General features: G+C 37.0%; 1 protein-coding gene across 1 annotated transcript in view; it reads right to left on the bottom strand.

Moving 5' to 3' along the window:
* The window catches only part of LOC115213261 (protein SMG5-like), a 578,377-nt gene that overhangs the window by 62,487 nt on the left and 493,301 nt on the right, over nt 1-22,589 (bottom strand). The window contains exons 4-5 of the mRNA XM_036504031.1: nt 19,794-19,884; nt 1,412-1,492 (exon numbers count right to left, since the gene is read on the bottom strand). Of these exons, the coding sequence (XP_036359924.1) occupies nt 1,412-1,492; nt 19,794-19,884 (172 nt within the window). The remainder of the gene's footprint in view (nt 1-1,411; nt 1,493-19,793; nt 19,885-22,589) is intronic.

Here is a 22,589-nt window from a genome sequence, read left to right as displayed (position 1 = left end):
AAATAATGAAAAATGGTGATGTTGCATTCCTCTAAATACTTAAGAGCAAATTGAGGAATCCTAGAGATTCAAGATCACCTTGAGCACCACAGAGATGTGCCCACTCCAAACACTATTCTCTGATTTTTGCATTCAGTGGCCCCTTTCATTGCACTTACCCACCCTTCAATATATTCACATAAGGATAGTACCAGAGTGAGGTCTTCAACAATAAGAGAAATACACATTCTTTTCACTGGAGGGTGCTATATAATAGCGGAGAGAGAGAGAGAGAGAGAGAGAGAGAGTGAGTGAGTGCTTAAAGAAAGAGAATCACTTTTAAGCTTTCTTTTCTTTCTTGTGTTACTCTACTCTTTTACTTGTTTCAGTCATTTGACTGCGGCCATGCTAGAGCACCGCCTTTAATCGAGCAACTCGACCCCGGGACTTATTCTTTGTAAGCCCAGTACTTATTCTATCGGTCTGTTTTACCGAACTGCTAAGTGATGGGGACATTAGCACACCAGCATTGGTTGTCAAGCAATGTTAGGGGGACAAACACAGACACACATACATACACACACACACACACATATATATATATATACTAGCAGTATCGCCCGGCGTTGCTCGGGTTTGTAAGGAAAATAACTATATAAGCATTTTTAGAGAGTTACTTCCCTTATAGATGCCAATTCGGGCTTTCTTAGCCATTTCTGTTTTGGTGTCTTCAAGCCATGAAGTCGTTGTTCTAAAAGAACGCTGGTCTCCTTGACAACGCTTTACGACGTTGATTTCCTTACACTCCCTTCCCCACAGCTTCACGAGGGAGGGAAGAAGGGGGAGAAGCAAACAGGTGCACGTGTGACCATGTACGCTAACTCCGCCACCATCGACACACGAAAAATTATGCATTAAAATGGAATAAAAAATGATGTTAAATTATTTTTTAAATCGTAGACTCATCGTAGACGCGCGCTAATACTCAGACAGGCCCGATATGAATCACGACTATAAGATACCCGAATTTGGTTAAACTGCACCGCAAAATGTGGGAGTAGTTAGGAATCTAAATCGAAGGGGACAGACACTCACACAACTACAGTTTTATATATATAGATATATATATATATATATATATATATATATATACACATATATATGACGGGCTTCTTTCAGTTTCCATCTACCAAATCCACTCACAAGGCTTTGGTCGGCCTGAGGCTATAGAAGAAGACACATGCCCAAGGTGCCACGCAGTGGGACTGAACCCGGAACCATGTGATTGGTAAACAAGCTACTTACCACACAGCCACTCCTGTGCCTGTGTTGTAAAAATTTTTATTGGAGAGTGAAAAGTGGACAGAGGAATCATTTTTTTTCCATGTGATTTTTTTTTTAATTCATAAAAATGAAGCTTGTTGACACCTACCAAACATCTCTGTTGGTTTTCTTTAGGTTGCTGTCGCCAGTCAGTGACAATCTCTCGTTGCACTTTTGAGCACGGATGTATCTAGAAGAGAGGTAAAAAAATAAAAATAGAAGTTCAATGCCAAGTATGAGCGGGAATATATACAACTGGAATAAAAAATAAAAAAAAAATTAAAACACAGACAGAAATATGAGAAGGTTAGTTTTTATGAAATATGATTTATAAAGAACAAACAGACATACACACACACACATGATGATAGTATTGTGATAGATTCATTGAAACCATTAAAAACACATTCAAAAATATTACATTCACTTTTATTATAGCATTTTATATGTAACCAATATATGTTTTTATTGATACTCCATTTTACTGACCTTGGGTGCATGTGTGCACGTATGTGTATATCATCATATACATCATCATTTAGTGTCCATTTTTCATGCTGGTTAGCCAAAGAGCTGCACCAGGCTCCAATTATTTGTTTGGTATGGTTTCTATAACGGAATGTCTTTCCTAACACCAACCATTTTAGAGTGCATTGGGTGCTTATATGTTGCACCTGCACCTGTGGTTTTTAAGTGGCACTGGTTTTGGTGCTTTTCATGTGGCACCAGCACAAATGCTTTTTATGTGGCACCAGTACAGATACACTGAAATAAAATACATGTGATCAGATCATATCACACTCATAATCTAAGCAGGTTCCGTGGCCAATTTTTCTAGGATTTTCATGGAATGTCACCACTTCTTAAATCAAATGAAACTTCTTTGAAGAAGCAGTGGCACACTATGGTAATTCCAGAGTAATGGGCCACTGGAGTGGCTTAAACAAACACTGCAGTCTACATTTGTATTAAGTACTTCTGTGTGTGTGTGTACATACAGTCATGACCAAGAGTTTGGAACACAGGTCTGAAAATTAGAATTCTTATATTAAAAGCCCAAATATGTACATTGTATATATTTCAATTGAATTGTAGTTGGGTATAACAATTTTAGTTTTAAAAAAAAAGTTCCAAAATTTTGGCTGCAACTGTACATACAGATACATATCGTATTTTATTTTGATTGAGTCAGTCACTTGCAAAGTAATCTCTACTATGGTGGCTAAAATGATTGGCAGCAGGAAGGGGATCCAGCCATAAAATACTGCCTCAGAAATGCAATCTAATCCATGCCAGCATGCTAAAACAGATGTAAAACATTGATGATGATGATTCTATATATATATATATATATATATATATATAAACACGTACACACAGAAGGCACAGTAATAGAATACAAATGGGTGTTGATTAAACAAGAGACATAGGAAATTAGAAAGACAATGGTTGAGACAGAAAACAGTGAATGGAAGAGAGAAACTAACAAAAACAATGCGGTAGACTTAAACAAGAGACAGAAGGCTTATCAAGATACTCCAGTATATAAATATAAAAGAAACACCCAACAAAAACCAACAACAAAAGAAGATATATTCTTAATAAAAATCAGTATCATGTGTATAGACATGCTTTTTGGTAAACTGGGGAGTAAGGAAAGAGATTATATTAAATTCTCTTGACACAGTCTATTACATAAACTAGTGAAAGGAACGCCTCTCCTCACCAAAAGACATGAAAATAAATGGAAATTGGCAAACCGCAGAGAAGAGGAAGGGCGGTGCAAAAATAATCAACAAGAAAGAGAATAGCAGGAATAACAACAAGAGACACTATCAAGAAAAATTCCCCCATGTAGATATCAAAAACATATTTTCATAGATGAAAGAGATATGGAAAGATAACAGATGGAATTTTAAATAAATGGTATAAAAAAAGAAATAAAACAAAACAAAAAACAAAAACAAGAGGAAACTTACTGTGAGAATAAATAAATTAATAAAATCGTAAGTAATATAACATAATAGGTGGTGTTGATTAAAACAATAGTGCAGAGGAAAGATACTAAATACAGATACTGCAGAAACAGTCTTCCAACATTAGATTCTTCAGACTCGCAAACAATGACATCAACAAAATAATAATAACCCTTTCTACAAAAGGTACTAGGCCTGAAATTTAGGAGGAGGGGCAAGTCAATTTTTCGATCCCTAGTGCATAACTGGTACTTATTTCATCAACCACGAAAGCATGAAAGACAAAGTCAACCTTGATGGAATTTGAACTCAGAACATGAAGTTGGACGAAATGCCACTAAGCATTTTGTCTTGCGTACTAATGATTCTGCCAGCTCACCACTTTAATAATAATACTAATAATAGTCACTGAGGTACAGGCATGACTGTGTGGTTAAGACACTTGCTTTCCAGCCATGTGGTCTCAGGTTCAGTCCCACTGCACAACACCCTGGCGAGGTGTATTCTATTTCAGCCCTGGGCCCACCAAAACTTTGTGTGTAGATTTGGTAGATGGAAACTAAAATAAGACCGTCATATATATGTGAATGTATGTACCTTTGTTTTGACATCACATGATAGGGTTGTAAATGAGTCTCACCATCATAAAAGAGGTGTTGATTCATTTCCAGTCTTTCATGAAAAAAGTGCCTGGCCATGAGAAATATCACCTTGCTTACAAGCAAGTGAAGGTTGGTAACAGAAAGAGCATCCAGCCATAGAAAATCTGCTTCAACAAATTCCAACTGACCCATACAAGCATGGAAAAGTGGAGGTTAAATGATGATGATGATGATGCTGTCAACGGCAACATTTAACATTTACTTTTCCATGCCTGTATGGGTTAGAATTTTTGTCTCTGAGAAAATGTTTCACAACCAGATCCCTTCACCTCACTAAACCTTTTGGCCATCACATGTGACACTCAGTGACATGGCATATCTATTCAAAGTTGCAGACAGACAATTCCTAACAACACAGCTAAGACATTTAAAACTTATTGGAAAAGCATGGCCTTGTAATCTCTAGGGATTTTATTTATATATTTGTAGCAACCACACAGTCACCAGCACAATGGGGTCACTCAACCTGCTTAAAATTGCAGCTAACTCTACCTCAAATCAGACCTAGCCATCTTAAAAATAACATAAAATACATTGGATTTGGCAGTTGGCATAGCTTTGTTTATGGCTATGCTTAGAGCTAAGCAACAACAACAATAGCAACAACAACTGCAGGAACTTAATTCAAAAGATTAAAGCTTTCTCTGTGAGTCTAAAAACTACTTCAGCTCTGCATAGCTTAAGTACAACCCAAACGAGAGTTAAGCAAAATCCTCAATTTGACTCAAAAAGCATAATAAGCAAAATGAGGGAAGAAAATAGTTGTCAAAAGGAACACTCCTATTTCCTAGGGAGAAGGTACTGCATTACATTTCTGACACTTACTTTGGTAAGGATCGAACCCTTGACATGTCAGTTTCCTTGTCGTTGACGTTACAATTGCAATTGTTACAATCTGAATAAAAATGCATCTCAGAAATACAGAAACACAGATATCCTTGCTTCCAAAGTTTCAATGCAATATTTGAATTTCCAAATCAATCTAGAACCAAATCTGCCACCATCATTGCCTGTCACCACCACCACCACAACAATTTTTTTTTTAATGTCTGTTTTTCTCTGACAGCATGAGCTGAACATGTCTGTGGTACAGCGTATCAGCATTTTGTCATCTTGCCCATGTAAAAACAACCAATCAGCTACATAAACATATATATATATATATATATATATTTAATGACAGGCTTTCTTTTGTAATAGATCTGATAAGGTGGATAGAGTGAAGTGAATTTATTCAGTGATCTGAATTTATTTCAAATGAACTGGTAGGAAAATTGTGTACAATTATATGCATAACATAATTATTGTATCAGAACATTCCAGATGTGTTGTAATACACAGATAAGTCTCTCTCAGACCATCTGTCGAGGGAGACAGAATTTCAAATTGTGAAGGAAAAAAAAAAGAAAGAAAAAAAGAGAGAGAGACGACATTTTCACAGAATCTGTTTTATGCTGGCCTCAATGGTGTGAGTCAGTTGATAGTAAAGAAATATATATATATCATGTTTGGTATTAATTTACTTGAGCGTGAAACATGTGATGTGAAGTATCTTTTCTAATAGACACATCACCAGTTATGGAACAGACTTAAAGGCTCTAAGGCTCTAAATAAGAAAACAATTTGGGGAGGTTTGTGGGTGGATGGGAAGGAATTAGGCTCTTATCCCTTGTGAGAATATGAAGGCCTAACAGATGGATCACAGTTTTTGAGATCTACAAGTTGGGAGCCTCATACAGTTTTTGTCTAATCTAAACCATGTATTCTTTCTCTCTATCTATATCAGTCAAATAGTATATATATGTATATATATATGTGTGTGTGTGTGTATACACATATACACACACACATATATATATGCAACGAAAATAAATCCAGATAAATGAGGTTCAAACAATATCAACTAATACATAAATGATTAAAAGGCAATATATGAAAAAAAAAAAGCAGACAGTGATCTATCAAGACAAATGATACAGTACAGTTTGTCAGTTTGAATAAGCACATATCCCACAAGAAGACAAGTATACTCATATTTTTGGGACTGACACTATATCCGAGAGAGACAAAAAAAAAAAAATAAATAAAAACAAAAAATAATCTGACAATGAGTCAATTGCAAAACATAAATATCCTCTTTCTCCCTTTGGTATGCAAACTTATGCAAGCTCACAAACTTCATAATATAAAAGCAGTATAACTGACTGAATGTGTATGATTCTGTAATTGTTGAAAGTGTGATGTTGTTTATTTTTTTTTTTAATCAAGTGCTACTGATAACATAGTCTCAAATACAGAACAGTCTGTTACACAGACAAATTCTTTTGCAAATAAGTTGGCTCCTTGACCAGGAAAGTTTGCCTGATGAGGAGGGTTGTCAGAAACCCAGTAAGGTAGAACAAGGTCTGTCAAAAGGACAAATGAAACCAACATAGGGTCAACAACAATTAGGTTGGCAAGAAAGTAATTTAATTTTTTGTGAATAGATAGGGTTACTATTTTTTTTAATGACTTTTATCCTTTTGACATTTGATAGCCGTTACTTTTAGCTTACTTTAGAAACAAATTGCACGTAATTTTGTTTACAACTGTTAGCGCAGTGTCAATTTTAACATGGAGTGCAAAAATGAATATTTTCGCGATAATTTGCTTTTTTTATTTTCGTAAAGGCAAGAAAGCTACTGAGGCTCATAAAGAGATATGTGAAGTTTATGGTATTGATTGATTAACAGAATGCACATGTCAAAAATGGTTTAAAAATTCCATTCTGGAGATTTTTCACTCAAAGATGACCAACATTCTGGTCAACCTACTGAAGTTGATGATGACCAAATAAAAGCCATAATTGAATGTGATTGTCATATAACTGAGCAAGAGATTGCAGAGAGGTTAAATGTATCACACACAACAACTGAAAATCGCTTAAAATTTCTTGGACTCGTTAAGAAGCTTGATATTTGTGTTCCACATAAATTGAAAGAGATTCACTTAACACAATGAATCAATATTTGTGATATGCATGTCAAACACAATGAAATCAACCTTTTTTTAAATGAATCATCACTGGTGATGAAAAATAGATTGTCTACAATGGCATCAATCAAAAACGATCATGCTCCAAGCGCAATGAACCAGCACAAACAACATCAAAAACTGAATTGCATAAAAAAGTCATGCTGTCAATATAGTGGGATTACGAAGGTGTTGTGTATTTTGAGCTGCTTCCAAGGAACCAAACAATTGATTCAGATACCTATTGTCAACAATTTATGAAACTGGAGGAAGCAATCAAAGAAAAACGGCCAGAATTGGCAAATCGTAAAAGAATCAAGTTCCACCATGACATCGCTAGACCACACACATCTTTGCTAACTCGTGAAAAATTATTGGAGCTTGGTTGGGAAATGATGTCACATCCACTATATAGCCCCTGGACCTTGCACCATCAGATTGACATTTATTTCGAAGTTTGCAAAATTCTTTGAATGGTAAAACATTCAATAATGATGATGACCTGAAATCACACTTGCTTCAGTTTTTGGCTGATAAGGACCAGAAGTTCTATGAGTAACAGAATCATGAAGTTGTCAGAAAGATGGCAAAAGGTCATTGAACAAAATAGAGACTATATAGTTGATTAAAGTATGACAAAATAAATGACTTTTACTTCACACTAAAAAAACTAAAATTACTTTCTTGCCACCCCAATTCTTAGAAAAACCCAAGGAACAAAAACTACTGACAGGGTAGTGGTTTGTTGCTTGAGCAGTATCCTGTAGCTTTTGTTAAAATAAGTCTCTTGGACAAGGTACTACAATTGTGCCTACACCTTGAATGGTAGTACAACTGAGGGTGGGGTGGGGTGAGTCTGGGATCAGCAACCTTGGATAAGGATAACTCTGAGCTTAAACTGCTTGTGACAGCCTGTGAAAAAGAAAATGCCAAGGGAGTCAACCCCAATGGTAAACTGAAATGCAAGAGAACCTAGAGTCCACCAACTCAATTCATTCTGAAGAATGCATGAAGACACAAGTGGAAAATGGTAGCTGTTTCTGAGACCCCAAATCCTCAGCTGTGTCATTCATTCAATTAGTCTGGAATTGTTTTACAGCCAAGTTAGAAATATTTTCTTGAGTTAATTAGTTCATATGTTATATATATTGTAATGAGTAACCTAATTTTCTCCAGACCTAAAGGAAAAGAAAAGCGTCTGGCTGGTTCATGATTCAACAGAATCATGAACCAGACGCCTTTCTTTTGTCTTTTCTTTCCATTTTTGTTTTTCTTTTTTTTTTTGCAATTAGCCATTAAGCCTTACATATTCATTCATTAATCATTGCGTATGTACTCACACTGGGTGTACATTTGCATCTGGGTCTGAGGCATAGATACAATGAATGTTGTAACTGTGTATAGACTATAGAAACAAAGAAAACAGTGCTTTAGTGTGTGTGTGTGTGTATATATACACACACTACATATGTATAGAGAAAATGAATGATAGTGAGATAGAGAGATGTATGGATGTGTATATGTATGTATGTATATATATATATATATATATATATATATATTATATATATATATATATATATATATATATATGTATATATATATGCGTGTGTGTGTGTGTATAAAGAGAAAGATAGTTGTAGCCCAAATTCTTAGATACATAGCAATTAAAATCATATGTTACTGGATGTATTTGTGAACACAGCACATTTCTCACAGAAGTAGTTTGGGTGGGTATAAACGAGATTATTTTTTGTTGTTGTATCAAACAACCAGTTTCACTACCACCATCACTAACTAGTTTTGAGAAAAAAAGTAAAAGAAAAAAGATAAAAATCTACGACACCCCCCACCCTTATCCCCACCCAGCCACCCTTGGCCTCCCTCCAATGTCGTCACCACCCAACAACCCTCATCTCTAGTTTATTTGTTCTGCTATCTTCACAGCCATCCATTCCCCCTTTACCCTGGTATCACTTTTGATTTCAAAAAAAACGGGGTGACAGCGAAATTTGGATAGCTTAACTCAATTTATAAAGCTTAAGATAACACAAAAAAGAAAACTGAAAAAAAAAACGAAAAAAAAAAACGAAGAAAAAAAACAAAAAAAAAATACAGGAAAAAAACCCTCAATAAAAAATTTGAAAAAAAAATGAAAACAAAAACGACGAACAGAACAAACAAAAGCAAGCAAGAAAAGAAGACATATCCTAATGAGACACCTCCCACCCCCACCCCCCACAACTAGTTTCACTGCTGTTCCTGCTGAAATAACGCTGCACTTTCTACTTCCCACGTATGGTTAACATTACAGGAACAATTTATTTATTTTTAATTTGAGAAACCCCCCACCACTCACACACACACATACATATACATACATCACCACCTCCTACCCCTTCTCTTTGCCCACTTCCTTCACTCCCCGCCTCTCTCTCTCTCTCTGTCTATCTATCTATCTATCTATCTCTTCTTCCGCTTTGAACACATGAAGCCAGCAAGTTCTTCATGTTATTATACATCAATTAATTTATTAATTTGCCAGAACAAATAAATAAAATATCCCGCTCCCCCGCATATATGTATCTACAAGCCACACAAAAACACAAATCCAAACACATACACACACACACACACACACCTACGTGCATGGAAAAAGCAAACGTAAAAAATGATTTTTATATATATATTTACACACAGGTTCAATCCCACTGCGTGGCACCTTGGGCAAGCGTCTTCTACTATAGCCTCGGGCCGACCAAAGCCTTGCGAGTGGATTTGGTAGACGGAAACTGAAAGAAGCCCGTCGTATATATGTATATATATATGTGTGTGTGTTTGTCTCCCCCAACATCGCTTGACAACCGATGCTGGTGTGTTTATGTCCCCGGTAACTTAACAGTTCGGCAAAAGAGACTGATAGTATAAGTACTAGGCTTACAAAGAATAAATCCTGGGGTCAGTTTGCTCAACTAGAGGCGGTGCTCCAGCATGGCCACAGTCAACTGACTGAAACAAGTAAAAGAATAAAAGAACACACACACACAAACGTGTGCACTTTTCTGAAGCATAGCTGGTGTGGTTAAAAAAAAAATTTGCCTAGTGACCATGTAGTTTTCAGGTTCAATCCATTCTCAGCTTGGGCAAGTGACTTCTATAATAACTTGTGAATGAAATTTTGTATACAGAAAGATTATGAAAGCCCATCACACACACACACACACACACACACACACACAAACAAACACACACATGCTATTATGTAGTACCAGCACAGGTGTTTTATATGTGGCACTTGCATGGAGTGTATAATGTGACACCGGCATGGCTGCATTCTATGTGGCACTTGTACAAGTGCCTTTTTACATGGCACCAGGCACTGGTACCTTTTATGTGGCACCAGCATGGTGGCAGGGAGATGTGTGACTGTGTGGTAAGAGATATGCTTTCCAGCCACATGGTACCAGGTTCAGTCCCATTGTGTACTGACCAAAGCCTTGTGAGTGGATTTGATAGATGGAAACTGAAGGAAGCTCATCATCTGCATGTGTGTGTGTGTGTGTGTGATTGTGTTTGTTCCCCACCACTGTTCGACAACTGGTGTTGGTGTGTTTATGTCCCTGTAACTGAACAGTTCAGAATAAGAACCAGGCAGAAGAAAAAAAAAAGTACAGAGGTTAATTTGTTCGACAAACTTTTGAAAGTGGTGCTCCAGCATGGCTGCGGTCTAAAGACTGAAAGAAGTAGATCACCAAACAAGTATATCACCATTTAATATCCACTGTACCATACTTGCATGCTTTAGATTAGGCCAGACCAACTTGAATTACATTGCAGGCCACTTTAATCAAAGAAAGTTTTTTGAGGGCTGCTTGTATACTGACAGAATTGAAAGCATTTTGCTTTCTCATATGATCATCATTGCAAAAACAGTAGTATCTTTCTTTTTTACTTTTAATTACAATCTTTAATTTCTGATAAAATTTTCAAAATGTTTCTTTAAATAAACCCATTTCAAGAAAGTATCGAGCAGGCCACAAGATAAACACCCGCAGGCCACATGCGGCCTGTGGGCCTCGGGTTGGCCAGCCCTGGTTTAGATGGAATTTGCTGAGGCAGCTTTTCTACAGCCAGATGCCCTTCTTGTTGCCAACCCTCGCCTGTTATTAGATAAGCTAATATTTTCCTCATGCCTAGGCATACTGCCATGGGTGGAAGACTGGAAACAAACAAACTTGCTTGAGTGATGATGATGATGATGAAGTTCATTTAGAACCTTCACATGGTATCTACACAATGGTGCAAACTTACATACACACACACACATGTATGTGTTGGCATGTGTGTCCTTGAGGCTCATCACATTGATACTGCTCAGGCAGTGCTGACACTTGTATATGTTTAATATAGAGAAAACATTCCACAGCTTGACAAAGAAACATGTCAGTTTGATACATGACAGCAAGCAAGGGTAGGCACCAGGAAAGACATCAAACCACAGACAACAGCCTTAAGAAGCCCTCCTTAACCCATGCCAGCTTGAGAAAAGTTCATGTAACAATGACGAAAATATTAGTATGTAATAAACGTATATTATTTACATTCAATGGATATTTGTCCTCATCTTGTTTGTTGTTAACACAACATTTCAGCTGTTATACCTCCCAGCCTTCATATCAGGTGTCTTGGGGAAATTTCGAACCTGGGTTCTCATTCCTAAGGTATTTTTCGATGGTTTTGTTGTTGTTATTGTCCAGGTCACTCCTGGAATCGAACTCGGAATCTTGGGGTTAAGAGTGCGAGCTAACAACCCCAAGATTCCGAGTTCGATTCCAGGAGTGAGCTGGACAATAACAATAACAACAACAACAACAACAATAACAATAATAATAATAATAATAATAATGACAATAACAACATCGAAAAAACCCATGCCAAAACAGACACAGAAGCATGGTGCAATCTTCTGTCTGGCCAGCTCCTGTCAAACCATCAAACCCATGCCAGCATGGGAGGAAGACGTTAAATGGTGATGATGCTGGTGCAGTTTCTCCTTCCCCTACCTCTTGCTTGCTGTCACATAGATATACTTGATGGTTGACTATACATATAGAAATGTTATACATGTGTTGTGTGCACAGTCCCAGTTAGAAAGTGTTTGTCCCTATCTAAACATGGCAAGGAAGCTTGTCTCTCAACACATACAGCTTCACAGGAAAATGATAGGCTGACAAAAGTGCATTCACGGGGTAACATTACAAGTAAAAGTGATGCCATAAAAATGAATATATATCAGGGATATGGTTTGTCACTTGTAATCATTATCAGTAAAATTAAGGAGAGTTGGAGAAAGAGAGAGGGACGGAAAGGGAGAGCAGAGGAGTATGTGAAATACAACAGTCTAATTTTAAAAATGGCTAAACCCACTCTGTTGTGTCTTTGTTCTTCCGGATGAAGGGTCAAGCTCATTAGTACACTTGTATTCATTTCTCTGATCAAGAGTGGCTACTTGTGATCGTACATATTTCAACAGTTTATTAAGCAAATATTCGATTTAGCAGCTAAAGTAAAAATAAACATACACATACATACGTGTGTGTGTGTGTGTGTGTGTGTGTGTGTGCACATTATATTTATATATATATATATATATATGTGTGTATAGTGAGCACATAGTTTGCTTGATGCATTGATATATGTATCTTTCTCCCTCTCCCAATGTGTGTGTGTGTGTGTGTGTGTGTGTGTGTGAGCCACAATTCTTGTTCATATGATGATAATGAAGATGATATGAGAGCATGTGAAGGAGTGCCAGGCATATATAATGTAAAGGTCATTGGAATCGGTTCAAGAATGTACAGGGCATTTCTCTAATAAGTATTTGTTTATCAATAATAACAACGATGTTTTTGAAATGAAATGAAAATCTTGGAACTCATTTGACTGTTTGTTGGAGCAAAATTAAAGACTCTGCCCAAATTTACTGTTACAAATTATAAGAGAAGAACGGTCGCTGACCTAGCACTAAAATCAGAGACATGAGTTTTATCCTGTCATCATCATCATTTAATGTCCGTTTTCCATGCTAGCATGGGTTGGACGGTTCGACTGGGGTCCGGGAAGCCAGGAGGTTGCACCAGGCTCCAGTCTGATCTGGCAATGTTTCTACAGCTGGATGCCCTTCCTAATGCCAACCACTCCGTGAGTGTAGTGGGTGCTTTTTACGTGCCACCGGCACAGGTGACAGGGGCCACAATCGGTTGGTGCTTTTTACATGCCACCACTCACTAATATCATAATGTGTATGTATATCTCTTTTACTACTTTCAGCTCAAGGTTTGTGGCCATTTGGTGAATGAGGGAGTTTGATGCTGATGCCCCCATTCCCATTTCCTGTTCATCTGGGACTTGTGACAATAGGGGGATCTAGATTAGTTCTGAAGACACTTATATCAACACCTGAGAAGATCCATAAAGTCAAGTGAAATTGTAGTCATGGCAAACACTGGTGTCATACAACTGGTACTCTCAGAGTGGTTGGCATTAGGAAGGGCACCCAGATGTAGAATCATACCAAATTAGACTGCAGTCTGGTGCAGCCCCTCAGCTTGCCAGCTCTGGTCAAACTGTCCAACATATACCAGCATGGACAATGAATGTTAAATGATGATGATGATGATGTAGATCTCTCAGCTCCTCTGGGAGGATATTGAAGAGTTGTGGGTCCTTGAATCCCAAGCTATTACAATACCTGGTCTCTGTATTTTGAGAGTAGGGGAAGGATTTTAGGCACTATGAAATGGCACCCTGTTCAGGTGTTTGTATAACTTTTAATACCAAAGTCTGGGACAAGTCTTTCCAGTATCTTCCAGATGTATAAGTACAAAATTACAGCTTTAGCACTATATAATTTATCGATAATGCATCTGGACATCAAAAAATCTGTTTCCACATGGAAAAATATACATTAAATGAAAGTTCATGATGATGATAATTATGGAATGTATTAACCATTATGACCCAAATTTCAGACCCTGTACCTATAGCAGAAAGGATTATTATTATTTTTATTCTTCTTTTCTATTCTAGGCACAAGGCCTAAAATTTGTGGGGAGAAACTAGTCGATCAGATCGACCTCTCCTGAAATTGCTGGCTCTGAGCCAAAATTTCAAATCATTATCATTATTATTATTATTACCTCCGTCTTAGTGAAGGTGGAGGTATTGTTTTCAGTTGTGCTTATTTGCTTGTGTGCCTGTGGAGAAGATATCTCAAGAACTGCTGGATGGATTTGGATGAAACTTTCAGAGATGTTTGGTCTCGTGGCTGGCACAAACTGATTAGATTTTGGGATCGATCCAGTACTGGACAAGGATTCTGAATTATTTTTGTTTTTTTTAATACTTAATTTTTGAGAGTGGTCAGGCTCATTTTTAGTATTCTGGTTTGTGAGAGCTGTCAAGTTTATATCAGATATTCTCATTTTAAAAATCCTCTCCGGCTAATTGTTGAGAGGATGTTGGTGTTGCCTTGGAAGAGGTTTGTGCTCTCCGAGTTCTCTTGTTCTGATTATTATTAAGGTAGTGAGCTGGCAGAATTGTTAGCATGCTGGGCAAAATGCTGAGTGGCATTTCGTCAGTCCTTACATTCTGAGCTCAAATTCCACTGTGGTTGACTTTACCTTTTATCCTTTCAGGGTCGATAAATTAAGTAGCAGTGAAACACTGAGGTTGATGCAATCAACTAGACCACCCTCCATTAAAATTTTGAGACCTTGTGTCTTTAGTAGAAAGGATTATTATTATTATTATTTAGAGTAATGAATTGGTAGAATTGTTATTAACACCAGGCAAAATAGTTACAGGTACAGTAAAAGTGCTGTGAAGCAGGATCAAACCCAGAACCATGTGGTTATGAAACAACTTTTTTAAACACATGACCATGTCCATTATTCCGAGTTCATGTCTCACCAGTGGAAACTTTCACATTCCATCTTCAAGAGACTAATGAAAAATAAGTAGCTGTAAGAAAACTGGAATTTATCAGAATCGAATATGGATACCAACTCCCACTGCCACCAGCTCCACCACCATTGGACCTGTGCTTGGAAATCATTATTTATTAAAATTTGCAAATTATAGCTCACAACCTGAAATTGATGAAGATGATAACATTGCAGAAGTGGTGTTATTATATTCTCCTCTACATACACACACCATCATCAGGAGAGTTGTTCACAGATACGGTAAACAGTTAGCAATCAGCCGGCTCAGCAGACATAGACGAACAATGCTGATTTCTCTCTCATTTTCAATCATCTAGAACCATCTATTAACAATCGAAAGTTAATGACCTATAATTCGAAATTTCATTTCCATATACATGAGAGAGAATGTATGCATGCATGTGTGTGTATCTGTGTGTGGGTGTGAGTAATATGTTACATGTGTGTGTGTTACAGGAAGAGAAGGAGAGGAAACAAGATGGGGGGGGGGAGAAATAAAGAGCTAAATGTAAACATACACAGCAGTTAACTTGCTCTATTAATTATCCTTCCTGCACACACACCACCCCATCATATTTTACAACCATCACCATCATCATCATCACCACCACCACCACCACCATCACTGCCAAAACGAATCACCACCTACTTACATAAAATGCTTAATGATAGGAGCAGCGTGGTTGGTTTTACATGTGAATTCAAGTAGGAAATTATAACTTCAGACTTTCCAAGGAACTCTTTTTACGTCCGCTAATATAATCATTGTTTTCACGTTGTTAGGGTGTAACCTCGACAGTTGAACAGAAATTGCTTTTGCGCTTTTGTTTTACACTATCATTTAGTCATAATCTTCGAAATTAACAAAATATATATAATCTGACGACGATGATGATACTACTACTAATAATAATAATAATAATAACAACAATAATAATAATAAATAAATATATATAAATAAATAAATAAAAGAAATCAAATGCTTTAAGGTAAAAGGAAAGTGAGTGTACAAAAAAGTACAAATTTCAGTTCAACCCACACCAACATTAGCAAAATGGATGTTAACGATGATGATGAGGATGATGATGATAATTTCTTTTATCATCATCATCATTACTGCTGCTGTCACTACAACTACTATTACTACTACTAACAACAGTAATAATAATAATAATAATAATAATAATTATTATTATTATTATTATTGTTATTATTATTATTATTATTATTATTATTGTTATTAATATTATTATTATTGCTATTATTATTATTACTGCTATTATTATTATTATTATTATCATTATTATTATCATTATTATTATTATTATTATTATTATTATTATTATCATTATTACTGTTGTAATTATTATTATTATCATTTCTTTTATTGGTCACAAGGGGCCCCAAGAGATTCAGGACAATATCAAAGGACGAAATACAACACAGAAAAAAGGTGGGGTCTACATCAATCGAAAGCGGGGAATCAACTACAATAAGGACATAACAAAGGGTACGACAATAGATATAGAAATAAAACTCAAAGAAGAATAAATAATTACAACAATAACAATTAGAAGAACTGTGACAGAGCAGATGGTCATGACAGTGATGATGAATTTAAATAATTTAGTGGGTGGGGTAGGGGGAAATACATTCAGAACCTGAATTATTTATTGAAGAAAATAATATTTATAAGTGAGCTGCAGCAGCAGCAGCAGCAATAACAACAACAAAGATAATTGTAAATCTGTTAAAGAGTTGAGTGCTTTTAAACACATTGAAAACTTGATGCAAAAAAAAAAAAGACAATTTGGGAATTCTACCAGAGCTTAACATAATATGTATGTTATGTGGAAATAAGGTTAAATCCATAATCTGAAGAAGTTGATGAGGGCCCATGTCAGCAACAATTGAAGAGTGTTGCTGAAATGTTGAATAAGCTCTTCATAGCTGCGAGAAAGTAGGAATCTCTGATATTTGGGCTCAAGATCGTAAGATTATGGTCTCAATTCCTGGATCAGGTGATGCATTGTGTTCTTGAGGGAAAACACAATTTCGTTGCTCTGGGCCACTCAGCTGATAAAAATGAGTAATCTTGCAAAAGATGAGTATCCTGTCCTGGAAGGAATATACATATATATATATCTATTACTCTCCTTGTTTTTTTCTGTGTATCTTTCTGTAGAAGAGCATAAGCTCGAAACGTAAAAGACTTTTTTCTATTCCTGAGCACTATACTAATACATCTGTTTGTTTGTACACCACCTGCCTTCGTCTTTTGTTTATTTTCGTAAACTTTCCCTTTATATATATATATAGCTTTTACATGCAGCAGATGCACAGGGGGAATAAGCACCACAGATGCTCAGAAAACAGACTCCATCACATGCCAAGGAGAGAAACTAGTAGTTGATAGCTTCTGCTTTCTGCTACCTAAGTGATTAAGTCTGTAGTGGGGGTGGATGCTCAGAGAGCGTTACCACTAGAATAAAAATAGCCTGGGCAAAGTTCAGAAAGCTTCTACACCTACTGGTGACAAAGGGTCTCTCGCTCAGAGTGAAAGGTAGGTTGTATGATGCATGTGGGCGAACTGCGATGCATCACAGCAGTGAAACATGAGCTGACTGCTGAAGACATGCATAGGCTCAAAAGAAATGAAGCTAGCAATGATCTGCTGGATGTGTAATGCCAGTGTGCACACACAATAGAGTGTAAGCGCCCTGAGAGAAATGTTAGACATAAGACGCATCGGATGTGGAAGAGAGACGTGTGCATTGGTATGATCATGTATTGTAGATGAACGAGGAGAGGTGTAAAGAAGTGCCACTCCCAAACAGTGGAAGGAATTCAGGGTAGAGGGAGACCCAGGAAGACATGGGATGAGGTGGTGAAGCACGACCTTCAAACGTTGGGCCTTACAGAGGCAATGACAAAAGACCAAGACCTCTGGAGGTATGCTGTGACTGAGAAGACCTGGCAAATAAAGTGAGTCCACAGTTGTAAACTACACCAGAGTCGCATAGCCAGCCCACTCAAATGTACCTTGGATCGTAGGGTGACATGTTGTGCTTGTGGAGACCTATTGAGTCAAGTACATCAACATCAGCAATATCAAAATCAACTCAAAAGGAAATTGTAGTTGTGAGTTCCGTGCTGGTAGCACGTAAAAAGCACCATCCAAACATGGCTGATACCAGTTTCACTTTGACTGGCTTCCATGCCAGTGGCACATAAAAGGCACCATCCGATTATGGTCGATGCCAGCTCCTCTGGCCCCTGTGCTGGTGGCATGTAAAAAGCACCCACCACACTCTCAGAGTGGTTGGCATTAGGAAGGGCATCCAGCTGTAGAAACTCTACCACATCAGATTGGAATCTGGCGCAGCCATTTTTTGTGGAACTAGCACTGGTGAGGTCACCAAGTATTTGCAAGACAAGACCCCTCAACTGAGTGGAATATAGTATTGTACCATATGAAAAAATGAAAGAAGAACAAGAACAGGTCATTACATGGCTTCCTCAGCTGGAAAGAGAGAGAGAGAATTAGTACCAGACCACAAGGTCTGATACTAATTCCCATACTATGCTGTTCATATTTGTCTGCCACTAGTTAAACAATGACCACCCTCTTCCTAACCCTTATTTTTTAAACCCTGGAATCCACAGCCAGTTTCCCCACCCCACAGTCCAGCTTCCCTTTTAATAACAGTCTTATCATTCTTCCATCACCCCCACCTCTCTCATTTCCATTAATAGATACTTACACCCCTGTCCACCCCACCTCTCTCTCTCTCTCTCTCTCTCTCACACACACACACACACACACACATCCCAATTTCTTGATATCTACCATTTTCTTTCTTTCTCTCTCTCTCTCTCAATCAAGGGTTAATGCACACTTCCACTCTCTCTCTCACTCACTAACTCACACACACACAAATGACACACCCCCAGCAGAGAATCAAAGAATTTTAGTTCCTGGAATATGGTATGTCACTAATTCCATCCTAATCTGGGCTTAAGCCTGTTCAGAAGAATTAGTTGATATTTTCTTTAACCCTAATACAGAAATACACAATCACACAAATACCCAAATACATAAGCAGACACACTAACATACATAAAAACAGAACAAACATGTCAATAATAATAATAATAATAATAATAATATAATAATAATAATAATAATAATAATACCACTATCACAACCACCACTACCATCATTTAATAACTGTTTTTCTATGTAATCCCAGGTTAATCTAGCCAACTCAGTTACAGCTGTCTCCACATAACCTCTATAAAGGTGTGGTAATATCATGTGCACAGGTGTAACAAGAGCATGGATGGTAGTGATGGATGGCTTACTAACACTATACACAGTATCATATGTATTTATATATATATATTTATATACTCCTCCACACATACACATACACTTGTACCCATACTTATATGCAATGTATTTATATATATATGTGTATGTATATACATACATGCATATAAGTGCATGTACACATGCACAGATGTACGTACCTGTGTGTGGATGCGCATGTTCTTACAATTAAAATTATTTATTTGTCTGGACAGATTTTGGTTTATTTGCCAAATGTTCATGTACAAGCAAACTGATATCATTTTCACCCAAAACCACCACATTTAAACGTGCGTAGCACCTTGGGATATGTGTGTGTGTGTGTGTGAGTGTGTGTGTAGGATGTATAAAATATATATATATAAACAGACAGATGAAATGTTTACTCATGCAGTTGTCTATTTTCTTTAAATATCTGACTTACTGAATTTACTGAAATGAGGAAGAATAACTTAGCACTTACCTGTTACCATGTCGAAACTCCAGTTCAAGCCACCGAATGGCTTCACGGGCTTTGGCACTTGTCTTCTTCAAAAAGTCAAGAATATCGATAACTGTGGAGAGAAAAATGGAGTCCATATGATTGATTAAATGGAAATATTTGCAGAAACTGAAACTTTATCAGAGGTCAGAGAATGGGGATCAATAGCACCTACATAGGACCATGAAGGAAAATGTAAAGAATACTCCCGCTCTTATCCGTTGGAGCAACAAGGACCATCTAGACATGCAAAGAATGACTGATGACTTGCATGGTGACCTTGTTTTAAGCGAAGAAGTATTGTATACCATCAACCTCGCTCATCCATGACAATCAGCAATCCAATGACAAGACCAGGTCAAGATGACCAGGGATGAAGAGAGATGTAGTAGATGACCAAGATGGCTTATTTGCCTTGTCTTGGTCTCTGCACTCCACAATGCATTGGTGCAGCTACTTTCACCACCATTTAAACACGAAAGTTTCTTTTGCAGAGTCTACGGAATCTAGCCTATACAACCACAGGCAGGCAGACAAGACCTAATATGCAAATTAACCCATAGCTGGGTCTCCACAGGTGCTTCTACTCCAGATTTGAGTAGAGCAGTAAACACTAGTGAATAAGAGGTGGTTCCACACCTCTCTCTAACTCTCTCTCTCTCTCTCTCTCTCTATATATATATATATATATATATATATATATATATATACATACACACTGATTGCTCCACATTGATAACTCATATTCTACGAAACAGGGAGCATTAAAACAGAAGCAAGTTAGATTAAGTCAACAGGAGTAATGACTTATATTTCCAATATCATATTTTTTCCTCTCTCTCTCTCCCTCTCTGACTATCTCTCCTGTACATGGCTGTGCATATGCATGTACACACACACACACACACACATACACACACATATACATACACACACACATACACACACACACACACAGTTCTTTGTATATTTAAGTCTGTTGGACATTCTGCGTATGAATTTTAATGTCATATTTCGATCTTGAACTCAATTCTTTGGTCCAGCTATTTTCTCTTTGATCAGAGATGTGCTATATACAATATTTGTTTGATTTATAGAACTCTAAGTAGTGTACACACATGCACACACACACACAAATACATATGTATATGTGTGCACATAAATGAATATATATATATACAGATATACATGTACACATACACACACACAGAAATACATATGTACATGTACAAGCACATTTTATATATATACATACATATATATATACACATACACACACACACAAGCACACATACATATGTACATACATATGTATACACATACACACATGTATGAATGTATAAAGGACAAGAAAATATATACGTACAATAAACCCTTATACATATATAAATGTCAATTTTGCAATCTCATCACAAATGCAAACATGTACAACCCATGCTTGAATGGGTAAACAGACATCGAAAAAATAAAAAAAAACAACAAAACAAAACTAAACCAAACAAGCCAAAATACACCAGAAAAGTCATAGCACCCTCAGCTAATTGAAAGAACTGATTCATCAGTCACAGTTGTATAAGTGTGCACTGATGGATAACACCACACACACACACTTCTGCTGTCTCAGACTACGTGTAGCAGAACAGATCAGTGAACAAATTAATACCCTCCTTCATCGGGCTGATACCACTTGATGGAACTGAAGGCATTATTATCTGAGCCACTGTGATGGAACCATGCATGACATAACATGATCAAGAACAATGAATGCACATGCCGGAACAGCCTTGAGCCATATTTGGACATTTGCCACACACACACACACACACATAAATATATATGTATATATATATATGTATATATATATATATATATATATATATATACACATGTACATCTACACCAACTGCTCAATTATCATTGCAATTATAATTTTGTTTTAGGTATTCTTTTCATTATTTGTTCACAGCAGCCTTGTTTAGTCATATTAATATTTAGAAACACGTGTGTGTGAGTGTGTGAGAGAGAGAACAAGTGTGTGCGTGATTAAAAGTACGTGATGATGATGATGTATATGGTTGTATAAGGTAAATAACCAAGATAACATAATCACATGTGTGTTTACTAATATACTATAAACTCAATCAAAATCCTTGAATATTGCCAGGGAGGAAGGAAAATTACTCCACAAATTGCTTTCAACTCCTTTTGGAGTTCACAATTATATATCTATATTTTTAAAAATTGTCATTATTGAAAGATACCCCCTAAAAAAAGTGACACAATCTCACAAATAATCCTGTTCAACAGTCAGAACAAACCTCGTTCAATTCCTCCAGACAGTCCAGGTAGCTAGTAGCATGAGCAACAGGGCAACATATGGATTATCCTGGAATGTCTGAGCCTTGACAGTTAATGAGAGGACTAGGGTCAGGGAGCAGTGGGATTTCGATGAATGCAATGGAGTGATGGATAGAGGGTGTGGTCAAGAGGTGGGACGTGAGAGGGAGAGATAGAGAATAGGAGTGACAAGAAATACATTATGAAACTCAGATGACTTCAGTTGTTAACTGGTTTCTATCAATGCTAAAAGGACTTTTTAATCACCCTGTGTATGCATATGTGTATGTATGTATGTATGGATGGATGGATGTAGGTGTGCATGATAAGATATAAGGCAAAATGTATTGTGATGTTGCTCATTTACTTCTTCCTCCCTCCCTGCCTTCATCCTCCATGTTCTTCCATGTTCTCCTCCTCCTCCTCTTCATCTCCTCTGCT

The sequence above is a fragment of the Octopus sinensis genome, linkage group LG6 (genome assembly GCF_006345805.1).
Source record: "Octopus sinensis linkage group LG6, ASM634580v1, whole genome shotgun sequence".
Classification (NCBI taxonomy): domain Eukaryota; kingdom Metazoa; phylum Mollusca; class Cephalopoda; order Octopoda; family Octopodidae; genus Octopus; species Octopus sinensis.
This window is presented reverse-complemented; position numbering and strand designations above follow the sequence as displayed.